This window comes from Aquarana catesbeiana, linkage group LG03 (genome assembly GCF_042186555.1).
Source record: "Aquarana catesbeiana isolate 2022-GZ linkage group LG03, ASM4218655v1, whole genome shotgun sequence".
Taxonomy (NCBI): domain Eukaryota; kingdom Metazoa; phylum Chordata; class Amphibia; order Anura; family Ranidae; genus Aquarana; species Aquarana catesbeiana.
This window is the reverse complement of record NC_133326.1, coordinates 694,121,750-694,145,574: the sequence shown is the minus strand read 5'-3', so window position 1 is coordinate 694,145,574 and position 23,825 is coordinate 694,121,750. Positions and strand designations below refer to the sequence as shown.

The following is a 23,825-nucleotide window of genomic DNA, read 5'->3' as shown; positions in this document are numbered from 1 at the left end:
TACTTTATTCTTTTCAGGGAACTCTTTATTAGGTGGGCATTAAAGTGGTTGTAAGGTCAGATGCATTAAGATAAAAAGCATTCTATGTGCAACAGCTCCTTGTAGCCCCCCTAATACTTACCTGAGCCCCATTTCTGTCCAGTGATGTCCACGAGTGTCTCAGCCATCCGAGACTCTCCCTCCTGATTGGCTGAGACACAGCAGTGGCGCCATTGGCTTCCACTGCTGTCAATCAAAGTCAGTCAGCCAATCAGGAGAGACAGAGGGGGTGGGGCCAGGCAGCTGCTCTGTATCTGAATGGACACAGGGAGCTCTGACTCAGCTTGGGTGCCCCCATAGCAAGCTGCTTGCTGTGGGGGCTCTCGACAGGAGGGAGGGGCCAGGAGCTCAGAAGAGGGACCCGAGAAGAGGCGGATCCGGGCTGCTCTGTGCAAATCCTCTATACAGAGCAGGGAGGTATAACATTTTGTTATTTTTCTAGGAAAAAAAACAAGACTTTACAATCACTTTAAGCTTGGGGTTACTAGATGCATGTTTTTGTTTCTTGTCTTCTGTAGGGGGAAGTAAGAGAATCGGTGGGGTACTACAATGGGTGAGGTTGGCCCTACCACACAGACAGGTTCCTGTATCTCACCATGTTTTTAGTATCACCTGTCATTCTATACCTCCTCTTTATAATTTTTGCATTAGTCTTATCCATCACCACTACACAATCATTATCTAAGTCAGAGATATCACATATAATAAACATTGGGGCTGAACAACCTTTTTGCCATCACAGTCTACTGTCTTCAGAACTTACCTGTGTTATTGTAAAGCTTAAAAGGATGGACTTTTGAGGCACTCCATAATACCAAATTATTTGTTTAAAATGAAATGTTTTATATTACGGTAACAAAACAGTAAAATGATACACACCTGTTAAAAAAAGAAAAAAAAGAAATGTCATTTGAAAAAAAAAAGTCTCTTTAAGAGCTATGGGCGGAAGTGACGTTTTGACATACATTGTTTCCGCCTTGCAATGGTATAGAGAAGGGTGGGGCCATCTTCCCCTCACTCATCTTCATACCTAACAGGACCCGATCGCTTCCTCCACTACAGACACTCCGGAAAGCGGCAGAGGGCACCATAGCACGACGGGAGGGGGGCCCTCTTCCGCCGCCGATAAAAGTGATCTTGCTGCAAATATCCGCCGCAGAGACCACTTTTATCTGAAAGTGGAACACCCGCTGAAGAAGAGGATACCAGGGTTATGGTAGCTAGCTGCTGCCATAACAATGATATCCCTCTTCAAAGTACCGACGTATAATGACGGCAGGTGGTCTGTAAGTGGTTAAATGAGACACATAAAGGATGTGTCTCCATCTCTAAATCGGTTCCAAAATGGGAAAAGTTTGGGACTTTAAATGAAGCATATGACAAAAATGTATAAACGTATTTATATTTATTGTCTGGATCCGGGCTGCTCTGTGAAACCTGGATTATTATTTTTATTTTTATTTTTTGCATTTTTTTTGTATTTAATGTTTTTTGAATCTCATGGTGTGTTTTAATCATGTATATGTGCATGAGTGCATGCACTAGTGTGTGCGCACATGTACGTATTATTACTATAAGGTGTGTGAGAAATAGTGGCATACATATGGATCACCCAATATGCAGTATAGCTGATTCCCCTTTTTTGGATAATTGCCAGCAGTCAATTAAGACAATTAATGGGTGGAGCCAGTGATCCTTAGAGCTACTATTTATTTCAAAGTTTCATGTCTGTAATGTGGTTATGACTAAGGCCTTATAGGCTGAAACGCGTCAACTGTTCTCATTTGCGTTTGGTCACTGTGGCTTGACAATAAATACAACATATTTTAAGAGCAATCACCGGAGTGTGGATCATATTTTCCTAATTTCTCTACTCAGCCAGCGACTATGGATCGAGCACCCGGGAGCTCTGTTTCTATGTGATGTATGGGTAGTAGCACTGACTTTTTTGTTTATATTCATCCAGGATATCCCTGTACTTGGCCGCATTCATCTTCCCCTCGATTGCAACCAGTCGCCCTGTCCCTGCAGCTGAAAAACACCCCCACAGCATGATGCTTCCACCACCATGCTTCACTGTTGGGACTGTATTGGACAGGTGATGAGCAGTGCCTGGTTTTCCCCATACATACCACTTAGAATTAAGGCCAAAAAGTTCTATCTTGGTCTCTTAAGACCAGAGAATCTTATTTCTCACCATCTTGGAGTCCTTCAGGTGTTTTTTTAGCAAACTCCATGCAGGCTTTCATGTGTCTTGCACTGAGGAGAGGCTTCCGTCGGGCCACTCGGCCATAAAGCCCCGACTGGTGGAGGACTGCAGTGATGGTTGACTTTCTACAACTTTCTCCCATCTCCCGACTGCATCTCTGGAGCTCAGCCACAGTGATCTTTGGGTTCTTCTTTACCTCTCTCACCAAGGCTCTTCTCCCCCGATAGCTCAGTTTGGCCAGAAGGCCAGCTCTAGGAAGGGTTCTGGTTGTCCCAAACATCTTCCATTTAAGGATTATGGAGGCCACTGTGCTCTTAGGAACCTTACGTGCAGCAGAATTTTTTTGTAACCTTGGCCAGATCTGTGCCTTGCCACAATTCTGTCTCTGAGCTCTTCAGGCAGTTCCTTTAACCTCATGATTCTCATTTGCTCTGACATGCACTGTGAGCTGTAAGGTCTTATATAGAGAGGTGTGTGGTTTTCCTAATCAAGTCCGATCAGTATAATCAAACACAGCTGGACTGAAATGAAGGTGTAGAACCATCTCAAGGATGATCAGAAGACATGGACAGCACCTGAGTGAAATATATGAGTGTCACAGAAAAGGGTCTGAATACTTAGGACCATGTGATATTTCAGTTTTTCTTTTTTAATAAATCTGCAAAAATGTCAACAATTTTGTTTTTCTGTCAATATGGGGTGCTGTGTGTACATGAATGAGGGAAAAAAATGAACTTAAATGATTTTAGTAAATGGCTGTAATATAACAAAGAGTGAAAAATTTAAGGGGGTCTGAATACTTTCCGTCCCCACTGTATATACATACATAAGAGGTAAAATAAGCACGTGCCCGTTACTGGTATACAGGGCTCCATGTGATCAATTGGTATATAGTAAAAGTCATGACTGCATCCTAAATAGGCCTGATGCATTTCATGGTATGAACCACTCTTCAGGAGCGAATGCCCTTGGATACCAATGAATCCAAGGGTATACTTTAGGGATGATATAAAAATGTAACAAAAAAAGGAGAGAAAGTATCCAATCCTAAAACTTACATGGAGCTAAAAAGAAAAACATGTGGTATGTTCAAACCATGGACCTGTGGGGTAGCCCATCCCGGGAGCTGAGGTACAGGACCACAGGCAGTGCAGACACACATGAAGTATCCCACAGTATAGAAACCTCCAGGTGTATTGGATGATGGTGCATAACCCCGAAATCTGTAAAAAATGTATAAATAGTGAGAGTCTCACATGTAAAATAGTGCTAATGAAAGTGGGGGTAAGCACCTTGCACAGTGGGAAGGTATACAGATGAATGTAAAAGTGTGGAAACATGAAAAGGAACCATAAAGTGTGAAAGTGGCTCAAACTAGGTGGTGAAAAGAAAGACAAGCACAGGTTATTGGAAAAATCCTCATGCCAAATACCCATAAAGAGCAAGGTTGTAGTAAAAAAAGTAAATTGAATGAGTCCATAAACCACCATAGAAGTGCTAGCATAGATTACCTTGTATTAATGTGTAAAAAAATATTGATAGTATCCACAATGTGATGTGCAGCATATACAGGTTTGCAAGTGAGGGACTGTGACCGTGAGGAATTCTTATGTGCGCGCATGCCCAATGCACACAGGGCCCGACCAGCATCATGCTAGTGTAACAAAGGAGGACGGGCGTCCAAAGGTTGGCTGCAGATGCCGCCTGCAAATGGCTCCAAAAACCTCCCCACGAGAGGTCAGCCAGAGTGGACTAGACGCCCACATGATGACGCTCTCTATGGTTATTTAGCATGAGGATTTTTCCAATACCAATATGTGAGGATGAGGCACCATAAGGATATGGGGGACAAGGTGCTTTGTCAGGAGGGCCCACTGGCAAGGGAACCTCCCCATGCTGAAGTGAGTGACCTGATATGGTTCAGCATGTTTGTTGCTAATTCCTTTCATGGACAGGCAGGCTGCATACTCAGCACAGAAGGGTCTGGTATGAATCTGTTGTGTGGGGTCTGCCCTTGCATAAGGATCTGGCAAGGGTTTTGAGGGCCTCACATGTTTTTTATTTTTTCATTGTTTGCTTAGAGTCTCAGTCAAAAATCCACACAAGAACCCTTGTACAAGCAACCTGAATTGCCAGTAAAGGGGGGGGGCAGTGAGCAACCCACATTACATACCAGGCTACATGCACTAAAGAAACAAAATGGCTTTGGGGTCCCCCGAAAATTTATTTTGAATTTTATACCTTTTCCAAAAATCCTCTTCCAGCTAAACAGTACTTTTTAAAAAATGTTTAAACTAGTACATTCTTATTTTTTTACTTTCACTCATATTTGAAATATTTAAAAAAAGTAAAAGGTAAAAAGAACACTACCTCCCACCCGCCATATAGACAAATGACGGCAAGCTGGATGCTCCATTGTTCTGGGACAATGTCATATGACGTAGCCCAGTCTCAATAAGCTTGTGCGGCGATGGCGTGCACGCGGCATCACTGGGACATGGCGTGACCTTGTTCTCGGTAAAGAGCCGATGACATGGCTCTTTACCCATGTGACCAGCTGTGTCCAATCACAGGTGATCACATGTAAACAAGGAAATGCCAGTGATCAGTTCTCCCCACCTCACTCTGACAGAGTGTGAGGAGAGGAGAGCCGATCAGCAGCCGCACTGATCCTCACAGGGGAGACCTGTACTGATAATCAGGACACTGATCATCAGGACAGCCCCAACAGTGCCCAGTAGACATACTCACACTGAAATATTTTGTAGATTAATTTTTTTAGTTACTCCCGAAATTCGTTTTTATTTATTTTGTTTAGTTAAAAAATGCATTCATCCGAAAATCCGATGTAATTAAGGTTGAATCTGTCATTGAAGGCTTATGGTGTCTGTCGAATGTTCTAAGAAGATTTGACAGAGCAGCTAAACTGTACGACACCACAATTTTACATTTCCGGTCGAATGTTCCGCCTACAAGCTATAGTAGAATTCTAAAGTTGTATGGCACTAGTAATAATTATATTTATTAATTATTATTACTAGTCAACCAACATTAGAATTCTTCTATAGCCTATGGGTGGAGCAGTTGACCATAAATGTCCACTCGCGGTGACTGCTTCGTCGAATCTTTATGTCGAATCTTTTCTCTCTATGTCGAATAATCTTGAACTAATAGAATTAGTACATTCAACCTTTTTTGCTATTGTCTCTATAATGTTGAATTTTTTCTCTCTATGTCGAATCTTTTCTTTCTATGTCGAATCTTTTCACTCTATGTCGATTCTTCTCTCTTTATGTAGAATAATCTTGGACTATTAGAGCTAAGGTTAGCCACATTCGACCGCAGGTTCGATGGACACAGATCGCTATTGTCAGCATCATGTCGAATCTCCTATCTATATCAAACTGTTGTCGCAACGAAAACGAAAATAAAGCACTTGTTTATGTTGGATCTTTCGGTTTTTGGATTCTGCACGTTCTTTAGCATTTGTTAAAACGATAACGAAAATACCAGAAATTCGGACGAAAATGCATTCGGACGAAAACGAATGCACATGTCTAGTGCCCAGCAATGATGCCAGTCTGTGCCCATCTGTGACACCAATCTGTGCTCATCAGTGACACCAATCTGTGCCCATAAGTGACACCAATCTGTGCCCATCAGTGATGCCAATTTGTGCCCATCAGTGAGGCCAATCTGCCCATCATTGATGCAAGTCAGTGCTGCCTTTCAGTGCCCATCAGTGCCTGCTCATCAGTGTCGCCCATCAGTGCCACCTACCGTGCCACCTATCATTGCCCATCAGTGCTGCCTATTCATGCTCATCAGTGCTGCATATCAGTGCCACCTATCAATGCTGCATATTAGTGTCTCCTCATCAGTGCTCATCAGTGCCACCTCATCAGTGCTCATCAGTGCCACCTCATCAGTGCAGCCTATCAGTGCCCATCAGTGCTGCATATTAGTGCCTCCTCATCAGTGCCACCTCATCAGTGCCCATAAGTGCCGCATCATCAGCACACATCAGTGAAGGTGAAAAATTACTTATTTACATTTTCTGACAGAAACTAACAATACCTTTTTTTTAAATTTGTGGTCTTTTTGGCCCAAAAAAACTGTGGTGATCAAATACCACCAAAAGAAAGTTCTATTTGTGTGAAAAAATGATAAAAATTGTATATAGGTACAGTTTTTTTATGAAATTGTCATTCAAAGTGCGACAGTGCAGAAAGCTGAAAATTGGCCTGGGCAGGAAGGGGGTAAAAGTGCCCAGTATTAAAATGGTTACAGAACATTGCAAAAAGGTGGAATACACATGAATAGTTTGGTAATATGGTACAGGGTAGTCGTACTGTAAGATTCAAGAGAATCATGGTATGCATATTTTTATTTTTTACCAAAAGCTTGCAAGTTGGCCTTCAAAAGGCCAGAAAACAATAGATTTGTCTCCCACAGACTACATAGGATTCATGGAGCCTCCAGAGAACTGAACTTTGCTTGGTTTCACTCATTACTTTCAAAAATACTTTGCTGCTTATCCATGTAGCTTTTTCAGTTCTAGTATAAAAACAGACAAAATGTTTTCTTGTTGTCAATAGCACTGGGTTGATGTATAAAGACCAGCAGTCAACACTGATAGATATTGCTGCTAGTTTCAGCTAAGTAAGTGTCAAACAAATGAGTGTTTTTTTTTGCTAGTAAGTAGGTACTTTTTTGGAATGTAGGATAAAGTAAATAATCAGTGAAGCAGAATATTTAAACTTTATTTCTACTAAAACACCTATAATGTATTACCATATTTAAGATTAAGCTTTTATCTTTATTTTTCAGGTTGGATTGGTAATCTCTCAAATTCACAAAACGTTTTAATTCAACAAACTTTATTGTTACATTTTTTTCACCAAATTGGACATAATTTAATATTTTAGTGGGATCCCAACTTTATACTATAGCAAATTGAACTTGCTTATACTCAGTGACTGTCCATATTTTAAAAAGATTGATATCAAGCTGACGTTAACTAAAATAATGGAGACTACATCATCTCTACTATTAGTTCACGTGATGGTTCCCAAGCTTAGCAAAGGCAATCTTCATGTCATTGTTCCTCAAGCTGTATATAATTGGATTCATCAGTGGTGTTCCCACTGTGTAGAGCAGGGACATTAATTTGCTCACAGTCAATGACTGTCCACTAGTTGGAAGGTCATAAATAACAATCAACGTTACATAAAATATGGAGACCACCATCAAGTGGGAGCTGCAGGTGGAGAACGCCTTCTGTTTTCCAGTACTGGAAGGGATGTTCAAGATGGTGAAAATAACAAAAATATATGAAATCACAATAAACAAGAAAGGCAAGAAAAGAATAGGTACACTAAGCAAAATCATCTCTAACTGAACTAAGAATGTATCGGAACAAGAAAGTTTTAACAGTGGTGAAACATCACAAAAGAAATGGTCAATTATATTCGGCCCACAAAAATCAAGAGTAGCTATTGTAATTGTGCTAATCATCATGAAGCAAATGCTCACCAACCAAGAAAAGATGGTTAGCTTTATGCAAAATGGCTCATCCATTATAATAATATAATGTAGAGGGTTACAGATAGCCAAATAGCGATCATAAGACATCACCGTCAAAAGAAGACACTCGGTACATTCAGCCATTACAAATATATAATATTGGAAAATGCAGTTTGTAAAGTTCATTGTTCCACCTTCATAAAGTATAATATAAAGAAAGTTTGGAGAAATATCTGTAGTCAGCATAATATCAGATAAGGAGAGTTGGGAGAGGAAGAAGTACATGGGAGTATGAAGAGTTTTGTTGTAGGACACCAATGTGATTAAGAGGAGGTTTCCAGCTACAGTCAAAATATAAACTATGAGGAAAATAATGAAGACAAATATATTGGTATCTTTGGAGCTTTGAAATCCCAAAAAGATGACTTCTTTAATAATGGTCTGGTTGAGTTTATAGTTTGCCTTAAAATAAAATACTGAAAATAGAAAACATGTTTTCTTGATAGTTATGTAATCTTTAAACAAAATCTACAATCTTTCATAAGTTTAATTAAAGTGTATGTAAACCATAATAATTATCTCCTATTTCTTCAGTTTTGGTCTGTTAAATATAGTTGGAAGACTTTTGTTATAATTGTTTTATGAGTGCAAGAAAACTTGTTGACCTAGTTTAAAATTCAGAACAGTCATTTTCTGTGTTTTCTTTGAGCCTATTTAGTACTTCCAGTTCTAATCTTATGCCACGTACACACGGTCGGATTTTCCGACGGGAAATGTTGGATGTGAGCTTGTTGGCTGAAAGTCCGACCGTGTGTACGCTCCATCGAACATTTGCTGTCGGACTTTCCTCTACTGCTATTGAACTTACTTTTTCTCGGCTCATTGTACGTCTTGTACGTCACCACGTTCCCACGTTCTTAATTGTTGGCCAACATTTGAGTGACCGTGTGTATGCAAGACAAATTGGAGCCAACAACCTTAGAATAAAAATCCACAGTTTTGTTGTCGGAAAGTCTGATCGTGTGTGTGGGGCATTAGGACTACAAATCAATTAGTGCCTATGCTTTTGAGATAAAGCTAGAACAGGAGCAGTTTATTGAAATAAAAATGGGCAAGACTGACACCACTCAGTTGACAAAATGCTTGTCAGTTGTCACTCCATAATAGGACGTTGAGAGCTTGGTGCAGTTCTGGCAGATTAACTGGTATGTTTCTATACTTGCAGGGTATTTAAAGGGATAAAACATTAACATGTAAAACATTTTTTGTTACCTTGACATATGCCTTTAAGCAGTATTAAATCCAAAAACAAAAATGTAATCTATTTTAGCTTACCAATCTTTAAATGTGGTGGCTGCATTCATTTTTTTTAGGGTTTCCTCCCTTTATTCTTGTGCATAGGCTCCATCAGACATTTTCCATTCCATCAATTTCCGCTACACAAAATTTGAGATCTGGATCTCAAATTCTCCGACAACAAAATCCGTTTTAAATTCCGATCGTGTGTACACAATTCCAACGCACAAAGTTCCATGCATGCTCGGAATCAAACAGAAGAGCCGCACTGGCTATTGAACTTCATTTTTCTCGGCTCGTCGTACGTCACCGCGTTCTTGACGTTCGGAATTTCCAACAAGATTTGTGTGATGCAAGACAAGTTTGAGCCAACATCCGTCTGAAAAAGTCTATGGATTTTGTTGTCGGAATGTCTGATCGTGTGTACGGGGCATAAGGGTGTCTCCACTCTGGATGGAGGAACAATGGAGACACTTTTGGACAGCTGCATTGTCAAACTAGGGAGAGGGCAGTATCAGAGACACTAGCAGATTTAGATGGACTTGACTAAAAAATTAACACAAACTCCAGCTAACATTTTTTAGCAATAGGGTGGTATTGGCGCAAGGTTATGATAACCAATACCAGAACTGTCAGTCTGTATGTGGGCAAGAGTGAGGATGGGCAGAAAGGGGAAAGTCATAAGGTGATTCAACAGCTGGTAATCCTGGGATGGAGATGAACAGTCCAAAACTTAGGGCAAGCCTCCTCTATGAAACAGAAGCATTCTCCAGGGACATGTAGAAAAAGACAAAAGTAGAGGCTTGCCGCAGCAGCCCCTGTGTGTTCCAGCTCTCCATCCTGATCCAGCACTCATGCTGAACCAAAGTTTGTCTCCCCCAGGACCCAGGTGATCCATAGGAGGAACGTAGGAACACAACACTGCAACAACAGCAGACAACCAGCGTGCCCAGAGACTCACCAATGCAGGAGATCCCTGATGTGCTTGTTTATATATACCAAAATGTGAGTGGTTTTATACTTTTATCTATTAATGTTCACAGTTTTACACTTAAAAGGCGCCTCTACTTTTGTCTTTTTTTAATTTTGTTTAGCAGTTACAGCAACAGTTTTTTTTCTTTTGGGATATAAGTATTACATAAATGAGTAAAAGCTAACCATTTTAAACACAAAAAGAAACACAAAAGAGCACCATCTAGGTGCTTCAAATTAGATAATTTATTGATAATAAAAAGATTGGCCACTCACATGCAACAGGTAAAAAAGCGCATATCATAAGCACTTTGGCTATCTTCAGTAGATCCTAGGCAGTACTCTGGTAATCCAAGGCAGATGGAACAATAATTAGCAGTAACAAGGCATCCTCAAGCCCATATTGGCTGACTCGATAGTGCGGGAACATCAGCACCGGGAGGCATTAAAGGGTGTGGACAGATGCCGAGAGGAATAAAAGAAGCTTGGATACATGTTTCAAGGCAGTAATGCCTCTTTCTCAAGCCTGAGCTTGAGAAAGAGGCATTATCACCCCTAAACATGTATTAAACTGGTAGGGCGACAGATAATCCTTCATATCTGTTGGGGAGCTGTACTACGTCTTTTGAAGCTAGCTGAATTGACCCCTAATGTACCAAATGTGGATGTGATGAACATTTCAGATAGTTTTTCATCATTTCAGAGTGTACTGGTTGCCTTTTGCACTCAAATGAACACCACTCAGTGTTAAATGGTTTGCTTCAACCCTTTGTCCAGCAAACTTCCAATTTCGTTGGACAGCTTGGTCTGTTAAAGGAAGTTGAAAAATAACGGATATACTGGCTTAATCAACATGTGAAAATCAAAGATAAAAAACATTGATAAAATGGTGAGCTGCAATATAATATACTTTTGTTATGGGTTACCACTTTAAGTATATTATGAATCTTTAAACATTCCATTAATATCAGATATTAAAGCATATGTAAATCCTAAATCATATTTTCAGTATCTTTGGCATGTCTCACTGTATGCATTTTTTTTTAAGTAAATAATTTTCTGTAAATCAACTTTTGCAAAGTTTATTACTTGAAGATCCTGCCAGTAATATAATTCCCTGTTGCTGGCTTACAGTGCTAATCCACTGCCTTGCAATTAGCAGCAGTGTTGTCTGTAGGCCATGTCTGCTCCTTCAATTGGGCTGCCATGCCTCCTGCACACCAAATGGGCAATGGAAACAGTGCGCAGGTAAGTTAGACATGCTGCTGCTATTTGGGAGGCATTAACCTGAGAAAATAACCCTGTTAATATAAAAGATGCGTAGGTAAGACAATTTGCAACGGGTTTACAAAGATTTACAGAAAACTGTATACATTGAGGTATGATGCCAAATATACAGATAAAATATATTTTAGGTTTACATACGCCTCAAGCAAATAAAAAGATTAAAAGAAAAACACATTGCAAGTGCTTAACACAGCATTCAGAGAGTCCTCCATTTTTAATCTATCGTACTATTTTTGTGTGGCACATAAAACACGTAAAACATTTCCAAGAAGGGACTGTTTTACCTAAGGCGGAATGTTAACCTCACATAACCAGACTAATTTTGGGAACAGAAAAAGAGAAGCCACAAATACTAATAATACTAATACTGAAACAAATTAGGTATTTTAACTAATCATGATTTGGAGTAACCTTGCTCTTTTTTTTTAAATAAATAAGTCTTTGTTTTCTTCTACATTTATTCTTTTTTACTGAGATTGCATGCACTGAAATCCAACCCAGAAACCTAATTTTTCACCTAAGCTGAAATGAATCAATTGCTCAATTTACCTGTGCTAACAATTTAGCAGCCGATGTTAAATGCATAAAATAATATATATTTTATTATATGAAATATTAGGAGAAAACAGATAGTAAAACAAATCTTACCCCTTTTTCCAAAGACAAATATCGTTCCATGGCTCACACTGTTTCACATAACAAATTTTCCAGAAGATTTATTTTATAAATATCACATCATTAACCATCGGATTATATAATGAAGACTTGCATCACCTTAAAGTCTTCAGAGAATTTGATTTGTGCCATAAAATCTTCAGAGGCCCAATTTGGGTGGTATTAAGAAAAATGTGATAACAGCTAGATTTTTATTGGAAGAAACACCTTCATCCCAAAGGGGCTGCTCACCAAACTCTGGGATTTTTCAGGTGAATAGTCTTTAAGAAAATTAAACACCAACACTGAATTTTTTATAAAATCTAAAGTTTACTCTCCTTGACTCAACCTAAAAAAAAGGTTGGTCATATTAAAAGCATGCAAGTAAGCAATAAAAGCATCAAGGTGCGGAATAACACAAAAACAGAACCCCGTATGTCGCTAACTCAACCACACTTTACTCGTACATAGGACACATTTGTCTACTTGGGAGAAGGCCATAGGTTCGTCCACCCAAATATGAAATGAACATGTGCAACAAGATTTACAACAAGATAGATTTCAATCTATTAAGCTGTGGGAGAGTTTCACTATCTCAAAGTGTTTTGCAGAAATGTTTCTTTAGGAAAAGGGTGTTCTGAAGACTAGAAAAAGGTAAAAAGAGGGAAACATACTACACAAAAACATAGCAATACACATAAAATATGGTCTGACCTGGTACAACCCAACTGGCCAGACGAATATGGTTTATTCAAGATAGGAGAGCAGATGGTATGTTGACCAGTGAAATACACCAAGGTGAGGCAAAAAAATCACATAGAGAGTATCAAATCCCCAGCGCAGAGCAGGAGGAGGGCAGCAAGAACGAGTACCACAAAGGGGTCCTTCACATTGAAAAACCAAGCTTTATTGATGTTGAAAAAACAAAGTAAAATAACATAATACAATGCATTGTGCAAAGGTGTGAACAGACAAAAAGCACAAAGCAGCTTCACATTACAAGCTTCCGTAGCAAAACAATACAATGACAATATGTAGTAGTAAGGATACATCCAACAAAAGAAAAGAGGGGGGACATTGTGGGTGGACGATAAAATATTAAGAGGAAGAAGGGGCAATAAACGGTCTGGACTAGGCCCACATCAGTTATCAAAATAACACATTTCAGGACAAATGCTAGAGATACTCAGACATGCTGAATAGAGTACAATAAAGCGCATAAATACAGCACACTAAAGATTAACCACCTTCCCTTCGCCGTCTTGACAAATGACAGGCGGGCGGCGTGTCTCTTGTTCTGGGATGACGTTATAGGACGTTGTCCCACTCTCGCCACATGGCGATCGGTGGTGCACTCTGTTGGGGTGCGGCACATCACTGATCTCGGTAAAGAGCTGATGAGGAGGCTCTTTACCCATGTGATCACATGTAAACAAGGAAATGCTGGTTATCGGCATTCCTTTCCTAACACAGACGAAAGGAGAGCCAATCAGCGGCATTTCCTCACAAGGGAGATACAGCACACTAAAGATTAACCACCTTCCCTTTGCCGTCTTGACAAATGACAGGTGGTGCACTCTGTTGGGGTGTTGGGGTGCGGCACATCACTGATCTCGGTAAAGAGCTGATGAGGAGGCTCTTTACCCATGTGATCACATGTAAACAAGGAAATGCTGGTTATCGGCATTCCTTTCCTAACACAGACGAAAGGAGAGCCAATCAGCGGCATTTCCTCACAAGGGAGATCTGCATAGATAATAAGGGCACTCATTATCAGTGCCCTGATTATCAGTGCAGCACCAACAGTGCCCAGCAGTGATGCCAATCAGTGCCCAGCAGTGATGCCAGTCAGTGCCCAGCAGTGGTGCCAATCAGTGCCTGTCAGTGATGCCAGTCAATGCCTATCAGTGATGCCAATCAGTGCCCATCAGTGATGCCAGTCAGTGCTACCTTTCAGTGCATATCAGTGCCTGATCATCAGTGCCGCCCATCAGTGCTGCCAATCAGTGCACTTCAATGTTGCCCATCCATGCTGCCTATCAGTGCCATAAGTGCCACCTATCAGTGCTCATCAGTACTGAATATTAGTGACTTTGTTTTTTATGGAGAAGCAGGACACAGCTACACTGACTGGTATCTGCGAGCGGATCTGGCTAACTCACTGGTCAAACTTAAAATACAAGACCCCCCAAGTCCCAGGCCCCCACTTCTATTCCCATTTAAACATTCCAAACCTTAGTATTATGTTTATTATCTGTTTACTTAATTTAGCCAGTTGCCGCTTCCACTCCTCAGGTCCTATTGGTAGATCCTGCTTTTTTGTATTTATCCTAGGATAGTAATTATAGGACGCTGTGATCCAAGATGAATGGACATCGCAGGACACTTTTTTTTAATAAAGAACTTGTCCCAAACTGTCTCCTGTCATTTTTACCATTTTGACACTTTTTTGGTAAATGTGTAGGTACAATGTACCCAATAACCATTTACATGGGGGGGCCGGGATCTGGGGGTCCCCTTGTCCCCAGATTCTGATAAGCCCCCTGCCCACCTTGCAAGGGTTGTGGGGATGAGGCCCTTGTCCCCATCAACATGGGGACAGGGTGTTTTGGGGGGACCCCAAAGCACCCTCCCCATGTTGAGGGCATGTGGCCTGGTACAGTTCAGGAGGGGGGGCGCTCTCTCATCCCCCCTTTCCCTGCGGCCTGCCAGGTTGCGTGCTTGGATAAGGGTCTGGTATGGATTTTGGGGGGCCCCTACACTATTTTTTTAAAAATTTTGGCTTGTGGTTCCCCTTAAAATCCATACCAGACCTAAAAGGCCTGGTATGGATTTTTGGGAAGACCCCTACGCCATTTTTTTTATTTTGGCGCAGGGTTTCCCTTAATATCCATACCAGACCTGAAGGGCCTGGTATGGATTTTGGGGGACCCCAAAGCATGTTTTTTTTTACATTTGGTGCGGGGTTCCCCTTAATATCCATACCAGACCCAAAGGGCCTGGTAATTGACTGGGAGGGAACCCATGCCATTTTTTTCAATGATTTTTATCTATATTGCTGGGATCCGGCAATACATTACAGCCACGAGCAGTTTTAAATTACATTTTTTCCTTTACAAATGTCATTTTGCTGCTTTCATTCATAAAACTATGTACGGCTGCCGTGTAAGCAGCCTTACATAGTGTGGGGCGTGGACTCAGTCTTTGGCCAATCATGGCTCTCACAGCAGAGTGCGCTGCGATTGGCCAAATCATGCAGGTCGGGTGCATGCTTTGGCCAATCAGCAGCCGTCAATGCACTGCGATCTCGCAGTGCATTGACAGTCTCGCTGTTCATTATGGCACGTTCCGTGGGCACTCAAATTTCCTTCAAACTCCCCATAATGTTTGGTATTCTGCGATCGGGTGAACAACTGATGTTCGACCCCAACATCAGGCTCATCCCTAATCTTGACATACACCCTCTGTGATGTATATCTTCTGGTTCTTGGATGAACTTAAGGGGAACTTAAGAATAACAGGAATCAAGCATGGAAAACATCAGACTCATCATGCAGTAGTGGATATGACTAGTGGTGGATATGACTAATGCAACAAATATTAAGAGGAGGAAAAGAATGGCAGGAGGTACAAAAAATAACATGTCAGGCAAACTTGTCCATAAAGACTGGGTCAACCTCATCCATTATGGTGCTCCACTGCTTCTCTTATTTCCCCCTACAAGTGACAAGAAACAAAAACATTTACCTACTAACCCCAAGCTTAATACCCACCTGATCAAGACATGCAAACAACTCTGTCACAAAGCTGAACTTGAAAATTAAAGAGTAATTAAATATGTACCTCTCCTGCCACTCATGCCACTGAACACGGCTCCATTAAAATGAGATCCCATATCTTCCTTAGAAACCAGCACTTTTTGGGGTGTCAGTCTCCTGGTTCCCTACTTTTTCTCAGTGGTCCTTCTTGCTGTCCCTAAAAGTATTAATTTTCTTTGTTCCAGCAAACATTTCTATTGGCAAGAGATTTTAATTCACGGGCCATTCAAACTCATCACAAATTACAGAAAATAGTATTTTTTTATTTGTTTTCCATATATTTTTATTGAAGATAATGAGACATACAAGTATCAAATCTCACATTATGACATGAATACAGCATGAGTTAACAGATTGTTAATTGAAACACATGAACTTTAGTAGGATTACAAATAGCATATAATAGAGATTATTAATTTTCAAATCAAATCAGATCAGCTCCATGTAATATTATCTTAACAAAAATGACCATAGAAAGAATTTGGTTAGTTCCTATATATAATCATAAGATGTCAATTTTTGGATATATTTGTTGGCTGTAGGAAAATGGTGTGCTTATTTTATTTACTATTATTATTATTATTATTATTATTATTATTATTATTATTATTATTATAAGGAGACTAGGAAGAAGTAGAAGGGTAGTGGGAAAGATAAAAAAAAAAAAATAATAATTAAAATAAAATAGGGGTAAAGAAGGGGGAAGGAAGATGAGAAAGGGGGGTTCCAGATACCCCTCTCTCCCTGTTTGCGCTGTAGCAGGCTAATTGAGAGCGTAATGGAGTTAATTATTTATTACTAGGTGAGATGAAAGGTCTCTCTGTTAAAGTCTTGTGTTAGGGACTGGAAGAAGAGACACCATGCAAAGTATTTGTATGTATAAAATTCAGTAGATCGGATGTGATAAGAAGGAATCATCCCATATTCATTGAATATCCAGATGTTGTCCAACTGTACCAGGTTGATGTGAATTTAGATATCTTTTCATGCGAGATACTGATGAGCTCTTCAATTTTTTCTATATTGTTAAGTCTGCAATACCACTCCTCCCTCATAGGAGTGGCAGGAGAACGCCAGTAGCAAGGGATGCATTGCTTTGCTGCATTTATCATAAACATTGTGAGCGATTTGAGATATTGCCTCTTTGGGATGGGAGCATGATGAAGCAGGTATACAGCCCTGTAAAATTCTATATTTTCTGAGGTAACCAAAAGAATGATGTTATGAACTCATTTCCAAATAGGATTGGATTATAGGGCACGACCACCAGATGTGCAGCATTGAACCATCTTCGGCGTCACATTGCCAACATCTATTGGGAATTGAGTTAGAGAATTTATGGAGCAGTGCTGGGGTTCTGTACCATCTCAAGAGGATTTTAAATCCAAAATCTTGGCAGCATTTAGGGACCCCTTGTGTATTAGAGAACAGATAGATTCCCATTCAGGATCAGTAAATTTTATGTTTAGATCTTGTTCCCAGGCTATACATGCGTAGCTGGAAAAAGCTGAATAGTCTTTGAATAACGAAGAATACAATTCTGAGATAAGGTGTCTTTGGGTTTTTTTTCTGTTGCATAGTATTTCCAAAGTTGAGGGATGTTTCATCTAATGGTGGGAAGTTTCTGGCCTAGACAGAAAATGTCTTATCTGCATATATGTCCACATTGGAATATGGTTGGAAGCTAGTTTGGTATTAAGGTGATCCAATTTCAAGAAGACACCTCTGTGGAAAAGGTGAGTTGCCAGAATATCCCTATGCGGCCAGATCTGACCAGGGAAATTATTGTTTGTGCCTGGGGGAAAGTCTGGATTAGAACATAATGGGGTTTGCAGACTTAGCCATGGGGTTGGATTTAAAACTTTGGTCGAGGTATGGAAAACTTCCAATGTAGGACCAATTAAAGGGATGATGTTTGGTATGGGAAGAGATATGTTGCGGATGTATCCATGGTAATGACCGCGGGCATTGGGAGGTAACAGTTTGGGAGGTAACAGTGTGTTCTAGCATGAACCAATACTTTACAGTGTGGTGTATGTTCCAATCAACTACATTGAGTTAAATGAGTTGCCCAATAGTATCGGAGTAGGTCAAGGAGTGCAATTCCACCTTTGTTTTTCATAAGGGTGAGGGGGTCATATTTGATTCTAAGTGGTTTGCCTCTCCAAATGAAGGAAGATAATGCTTGACAAAAAGAGAGAAAAAAAGGATGTAGGTATTCGTATAGGGATGGTTTGTAGCAGGTGGAGAAAGTGAGGGAGAATAGTCATTTTGAGCAGGGAGGCTCTGCCGAACCATGGGATATTAAGAACGTTCCAATGTTTCAAATTCTCCCTTGTTTCTTTTAGGGTTGAGGCAAAATTGTATTTGAAAAGGTCCAACAGATTTGTTGGAATTTTGATTCCAAGGTAGGTAATTGAGTCCTTAGCCCAGGTGAAGGGAACCCGTTGTGAAACCATTTCTGGAGGTAATGTTATGTTCAAGGCATTTGATTTAGAGTGGTTTATCTTTAGATTAGAGAGCGTCTGAAAGTGTTTTATGTCCTTTAACAGGTTTGGTAAAGAAATATGGGGTTCAGTTAGAAAGAGCAAGAGGTCATCTGCCGCAAGCTTATAGGTCTGTTTTTCAATGCTGATACCTCTAATATCAGGATTTAAGTGTATTTTGCTTAGTAGAGGCTCGAGGGTAAGTAGGAAGTATAATGGAGATAGGGGACATCCCTGTTTGGTACCATTATGGAGGTGAAAAGCGTTTGACAAGTGGCCATTTACGCCAACTCTCGCCATAGGAGAGGAGTATAATGCTCTTATGTATGACAGCATAAGTTTCGGCAAGCTGATGGATTCTAGGACTGCATCTATAAAATCCCAGGCCACCCTATCAAACGCTTTTTCTGCGTCGAGGGATAGAAAAAAGCCATGAATAAATGTAGAAAGGAGAGGGATTTTCACGGTGCAAGTATACTAGGCATACGGAAAAGCTGTATAACTTTTCTCTTTTTAAAAAACAGTTTATTGTTTACACTTATTTAAAATGAAACATATATATTGCATAAAGTGCCAGACACATTTCTTTTCATGACAAAGTAAAAACAAAGTGGTCAAAATAGGGAATTGAAAAAGACAAAGTGTACACTACAGATTCGCAGATGGTGGTTATTGCATACTAGCCCGACATGTTTCGCATTGTTGCTTTTTCAAGGGATATGCAACTGTTTAGTGAGTCATCCAACACTTTTAGTAGTTCTTTAGTAGAGAAAACACTTTAGTAGAGAAAAGTTATACAGCTTTTCCGTATGCCTAGTATACTTGCACCGTGAAAATCCCTCTCCTCTCTACATTTATTCAAATTTTTGCTCAGGGATGTGGTGCCTATTTATGAGGGTGTTTTTCCCATATTCGGAACCAAAATTTCAAACAGAAAAAAGCCATATTTTCCATTGTGGTTAAGCCAGTGATGAATGTTTAGAGCCTTTTATTGTTTTGTCACTGCCTTCTCTACCGGGTATGAAACCCACCTGATCAAGGGAGATCAAGGAGGGAAAGAGTGATATTAAGTGTTTAGTGAGGATCTTGGCACATATTTTAATGTCAACATTAATAAGTGATACTGGGCGGTAATTTGTAACAAGAGAGACGTCCTTTCCTTCCTTTTGAGTAACTGCTATATGCGCTTCTAGGAGTTGTGGGGAGGGCTGAGTGTCGGATTGGAATGAATGAAAAGCTAAGAGAAATCAAGATTTTAGTATATCTTTGAAAGTTCCTAGAACTAGAAGGATGGTGATCGGATGGTGGTCTGAAAGTGTCATGGGCTCTATCGTAGCTTCTGGTAGAAAGGGGATGTCGAGATGAGAGATGAAGACATAATCAATTCGTGAGTATTTCCAATGTAGGGGTGATAAATAGGTATAGTCTTTACCATGTGGATTTAACGTTCTCTAGGTATCATGTAGCAAGAGGCCTTGGAGTTGCAATTTGATTTGTTTTAGTGCTCTATAGGGTATGACTGAAGTGCCCGAAGATGAATCCAGAAGTGGATTGAGAGGGGCGTTAAAATCTTCCCAAGGAATAAGCATCCCTGTTTGAGAATGTCGATAAAAGATCCCCAATTTGGCGAAAAGAAGCAACTTGTTTGGTGTTAGGAGCATAGATATTGGTGATTGTGATAGGTCTTGTACCTAAGTTGCCCTTTAGGAAGATGTATCTACCTGCTTGATCATACATCAAAACTGTCAGTTGAAAGGGTGTATGTTTTGAAATAAGAATGGAGACACCCTTTGTTTTAGAATCTTTGTTGCATGAAATACTAGTGGAAATTCCCCGTCAGAGAATTTAGGAGTTATGTCTGTCATAAAGTGCGTTTCCTGGACAAAAACAATATTGGCTCTGAGTTTATCAAATTCTTTGAGAAATTGAGAACGTTTTTCGAGTATGTCTAAGCCTTTGGCATTGATGGATACCATTTTCAGCGAGAGAGAAACGCAGACCTTGTGTTGACATGATGGGAGTTGGTACATTGGATCACTTATATTAACAGGCAAGAAAAAATGTAATGTGCTTTGTTTCTAGATTAGAAGTTTACCAGTACAGCGTGTGTTTTTGCTATACAGGAGAGAGAGGGGTGTCGAAAAAAAAAAAAAGAGCAGGGAAAGAATAGTTGGAAAGGGAGATGGGGAGGGTTAAGAGGAAGGTTAGAGGAGAATAGGAGGAGGTGGGAATATGAAAGGAAGCTGTATTAGATAGCTTACTAGAAGGGAAGGGGGGGTTATAATCCGGAGGTAGAGATAGACCGGCTATTCTACCTAGCGTATATAATGAATAAAAGGAGTACAGAATGATCTGGGTGGGTCAGAAGAGAAGAGTATTACTCTCTGAGTGGGTTCGGGTTGTAGTTGAGTGTGATGGAGAGCATAAACCTTGTTAAGGCAATTATTAACCATATCTTATAGCGTATTCTGATAGTAAACCTGAGTTTTTTAACCCGTGCGGTGTGGTAAGTTAAATGATAGACTATTTAAGAATATTTGAACAGGAAAACGAATAATGAAAGGAACTAGACACTAATACAAATTATTAGTAGAAGAACTTTAAGTATACCATAGTCAAGGGTATAAAGACATTTCCTATTCCTATCCCTCTTATTATCAGATTCTTAAAACTTATCTGAGAAATTATTCAAAGTATAACCAAACAGTGAAGAACATTGAAAAAACTACTATTTCTTCCATGTTGCCTTTATTTATTGTCCTAAATTTTGCTCTAAGTAGCTTAAGCAAGCCCTTCAGCATAGCGAGTATGCAATTTAAATGTAAATATAGCGGAAATATGAGGCTAAAAGTAAAGATTAGATATATTAGGGCAGGATTGGTAGTGAAACCAATGTTCTACCTTACCCTATATAATGCATGCTAAAATATACATTTCAATCCAGTAGAAGGCTAAATGTGGTTGGTGTCAGTGCTTAATTTAGCACCAATCTAATTGACCATACATGGGCCCCTGTAATTGGTTCAGGGAAGGCTATTTTTATTAGATTGGGGATGACGTATATAATCATATGCAGGTATCCAGGTTTAGTATATTTTCTGCAACAGTTATTACAGTGACTATAAGCTTGAAGGTCATGTCAGATATAACAATATCTAATGCTAAATATGACATCTGTTGATATCTGCTCTATGTGTCAGGTAAGTAGTATGAAATATGGGTAAGTAGCATTAGAATAATGTTTCACGATAAGTATTCTCTTCAATTGTGTCTATGACTAGACAATATAACTATCAATCAATGTTCAAACTGTGCATCGAATAAATGCTAAAGACACTGGTATATAAGGTATACTTGATATACATGTTGAGGACCCAGTGAAAGCTAGCTGATGGTTTTTGAAAGTTGTTCTGTGGTTCAAAAAGGGCTTCAAAAGTCATCTTGGGTATGTCTTCTTCTTATTTCACTGGGAGAAAATAACTGGAAAAAAAAGTTAATGTCTGAAGTATAGTATATGGTGTATTGGAACAAACAAAGACTTTACTAAAGAGGAGGACTTCGTTATCTGTGGAAGCGGGGATGTAGGGTGATGACTTTATACCTAATACAATTGAATTAGGTTAAGGTAGGCATTAGGATGATGCTAGGAAAGGCCTCAAGTATCCATGCAATCTCTTCTGCGAGGTGGGGATAAGTCCGGGCTTCTGGGGGCCTCGTCTTTGTGGTTGGGGGTATGTGCCGCTGCAGAAGAGTTGTTTCCGCGTCTTCGTTCTCGGTGTCTTTGAGCTCTTGGGGTACTTCAATTAGATGTGTCACAGAATGCTTGCAGGTCATCGGGCGATCGAAGATGAGCTGTCTGTCCCCTCCATCTAGCTGATAAACAGAAGGGAAACTTCTGGGGAAAGGGAAAATTCCATCTGTATGGAATTCCTCTTGTACACAGCTGATCCAACAGGGGGCATAGGGCTCTTCTGTGTTGGAGAGTAATGGTGAAATAGTTTGAATTCTGTCCGATTTAGGAGAATGCGATTACGTTCTCTTGCTTTTCTAATTTCTCCTTTTAGTGGAAAGTTCACCAGGCAGCATATAATGTCCTTTGGTGGATCACTCTTGCATCCCCTGGGTCTCAGGGCTCTATGTATTCTCTCTATCTCAATGGGAAAGTCTGATGGCCTGTCCAATAAATCATTATCCCAGTGACAGCTTGCTCTATGAGCTGTTGTTCCACAGATTCTGGGACACCTCTAACACCTATGTTATGGTGGCACCCTCGATTATCGAAGTCCTCCAGGTGTCTGTGGATTTCTAATATGTGGGATAGATTTGAATCAGAGGATCTTTGAACTTGCTTGATGGCATCTGCATGGCGTGTAGTAGTCTGCTCCAGGGTCCCCATCCGAGCTGCGATTGTGTGTAAGTCTACCTTTAGGTCAGTAATTGCCACTGACAGAGTAGCTTTGATGTTCGCTGCTACTGTCTGTAAGTCTGTAAGGCATAAAGACTGTGATGCTGGGGTAGGCATGCCTCCGTCTTCCCCTTGTGCTGTTGCGGGTTTGCTAGCAGAGCAAGGCAGCTCCATCCCTGAGGCCACGTGGCCACCTCCCACGGCCATACGAAACATTGCTAGTATGTTTTCAGAGGACTGGGAGATCAGATCTTTGAGGCTGCAGGAAGCCGGTGCAGTGGGATCATTTTTCCCCATAGTTGCGGTGGTTGCAGGGCTTGTTATATCCCGAAAGCGCTGATTTGAAGCCCTGTTGTGCAGGAGGATTTTGCTCAGGCGGCCATCACGGAACAGGGCTAAACCATGCCCCCAATTTTTTTATGAATCATGAAAAATCAATTCTTTCTATTTTCAAGGTTGGGCAAGGGGTTTGCAAAAAAGATCACGGGAAGTTGGGTATTGCCAACAGGGAAATGTACCAAAGTAGAAAATTAAGAGATACTGGGAGTTATTTACTAAAACTGGAACGTGCAAAATCTTCACAGCTGCGTGCATAGAAACCAAGCTTAACAAGCTGATGTTAGAAGCTGATTGGTTACCATGCACAGCTGCGCCAGTTTCTGAGTGCTCCAGTTTTAGTAAATCTACCCCACTAAGTTATATGGGATGTGGCAAAACAGTAGGAATCTCCTAGACAACATCAGTGACACTGTATTCTGGCATCACATAAATTGCATGGGTAATACTTTTTTACTGTTACTACCTAAAACAATTGCAGTCTATTTTTCAACTCCTTCATATGGGGCAGAGAAAGAATCCAACTCTATACAGATCTAAAAACTTAGCTGGCATGGGTGTCCCCAATTTGCAATCTGATTGCAAGTTTATCATTGCCCTTTGCAGTCTGAATCTGCATTTAAACCATTAACCACTTGCCGACCGGGCCATAGCCGAAAGACGGCTGCAGCGCGGTCGGCTAGTTCTGGGTGGACGTCCGTGGGACGTCCTCCCAGAATACTGCTCTCGCGCGCCCCCTGGGGCGCGCACCCGAGAACTTCCGTGACCGCCGGGTCCAGAGGACCCGGCGCATCACG

The 23,825-nt window shown here is 40.5% G+C and overlaps 1 protein-coding gene across 1 annotated transcript; it reads right to left on the bottom strand.

The window, feature by feature from the left end:
- Positions 1–7,300: 7,300 nt before the first annotated feature.
- On the bottom strand, positions 7,301–12,007 carry LOC141134233 (olfactory receptor 10A3-like). The gene is made up of 2 exons (XM_073623813.1): positions 11,978–12,007; positions 7,301–8,236 (listed from the first exon to the last, which is right to left on the bottom strand). Exons 1-2 carry the CDS (start codon positions 12,005–12,007, stop codon positions 7,301–7,303), a joined length of 966 nt encoding a protein of 321 aa, XP_073479914.1.
- Between the last annotated feature and the right edge of the window lie 11,818 nt (positions 12,008–23,825).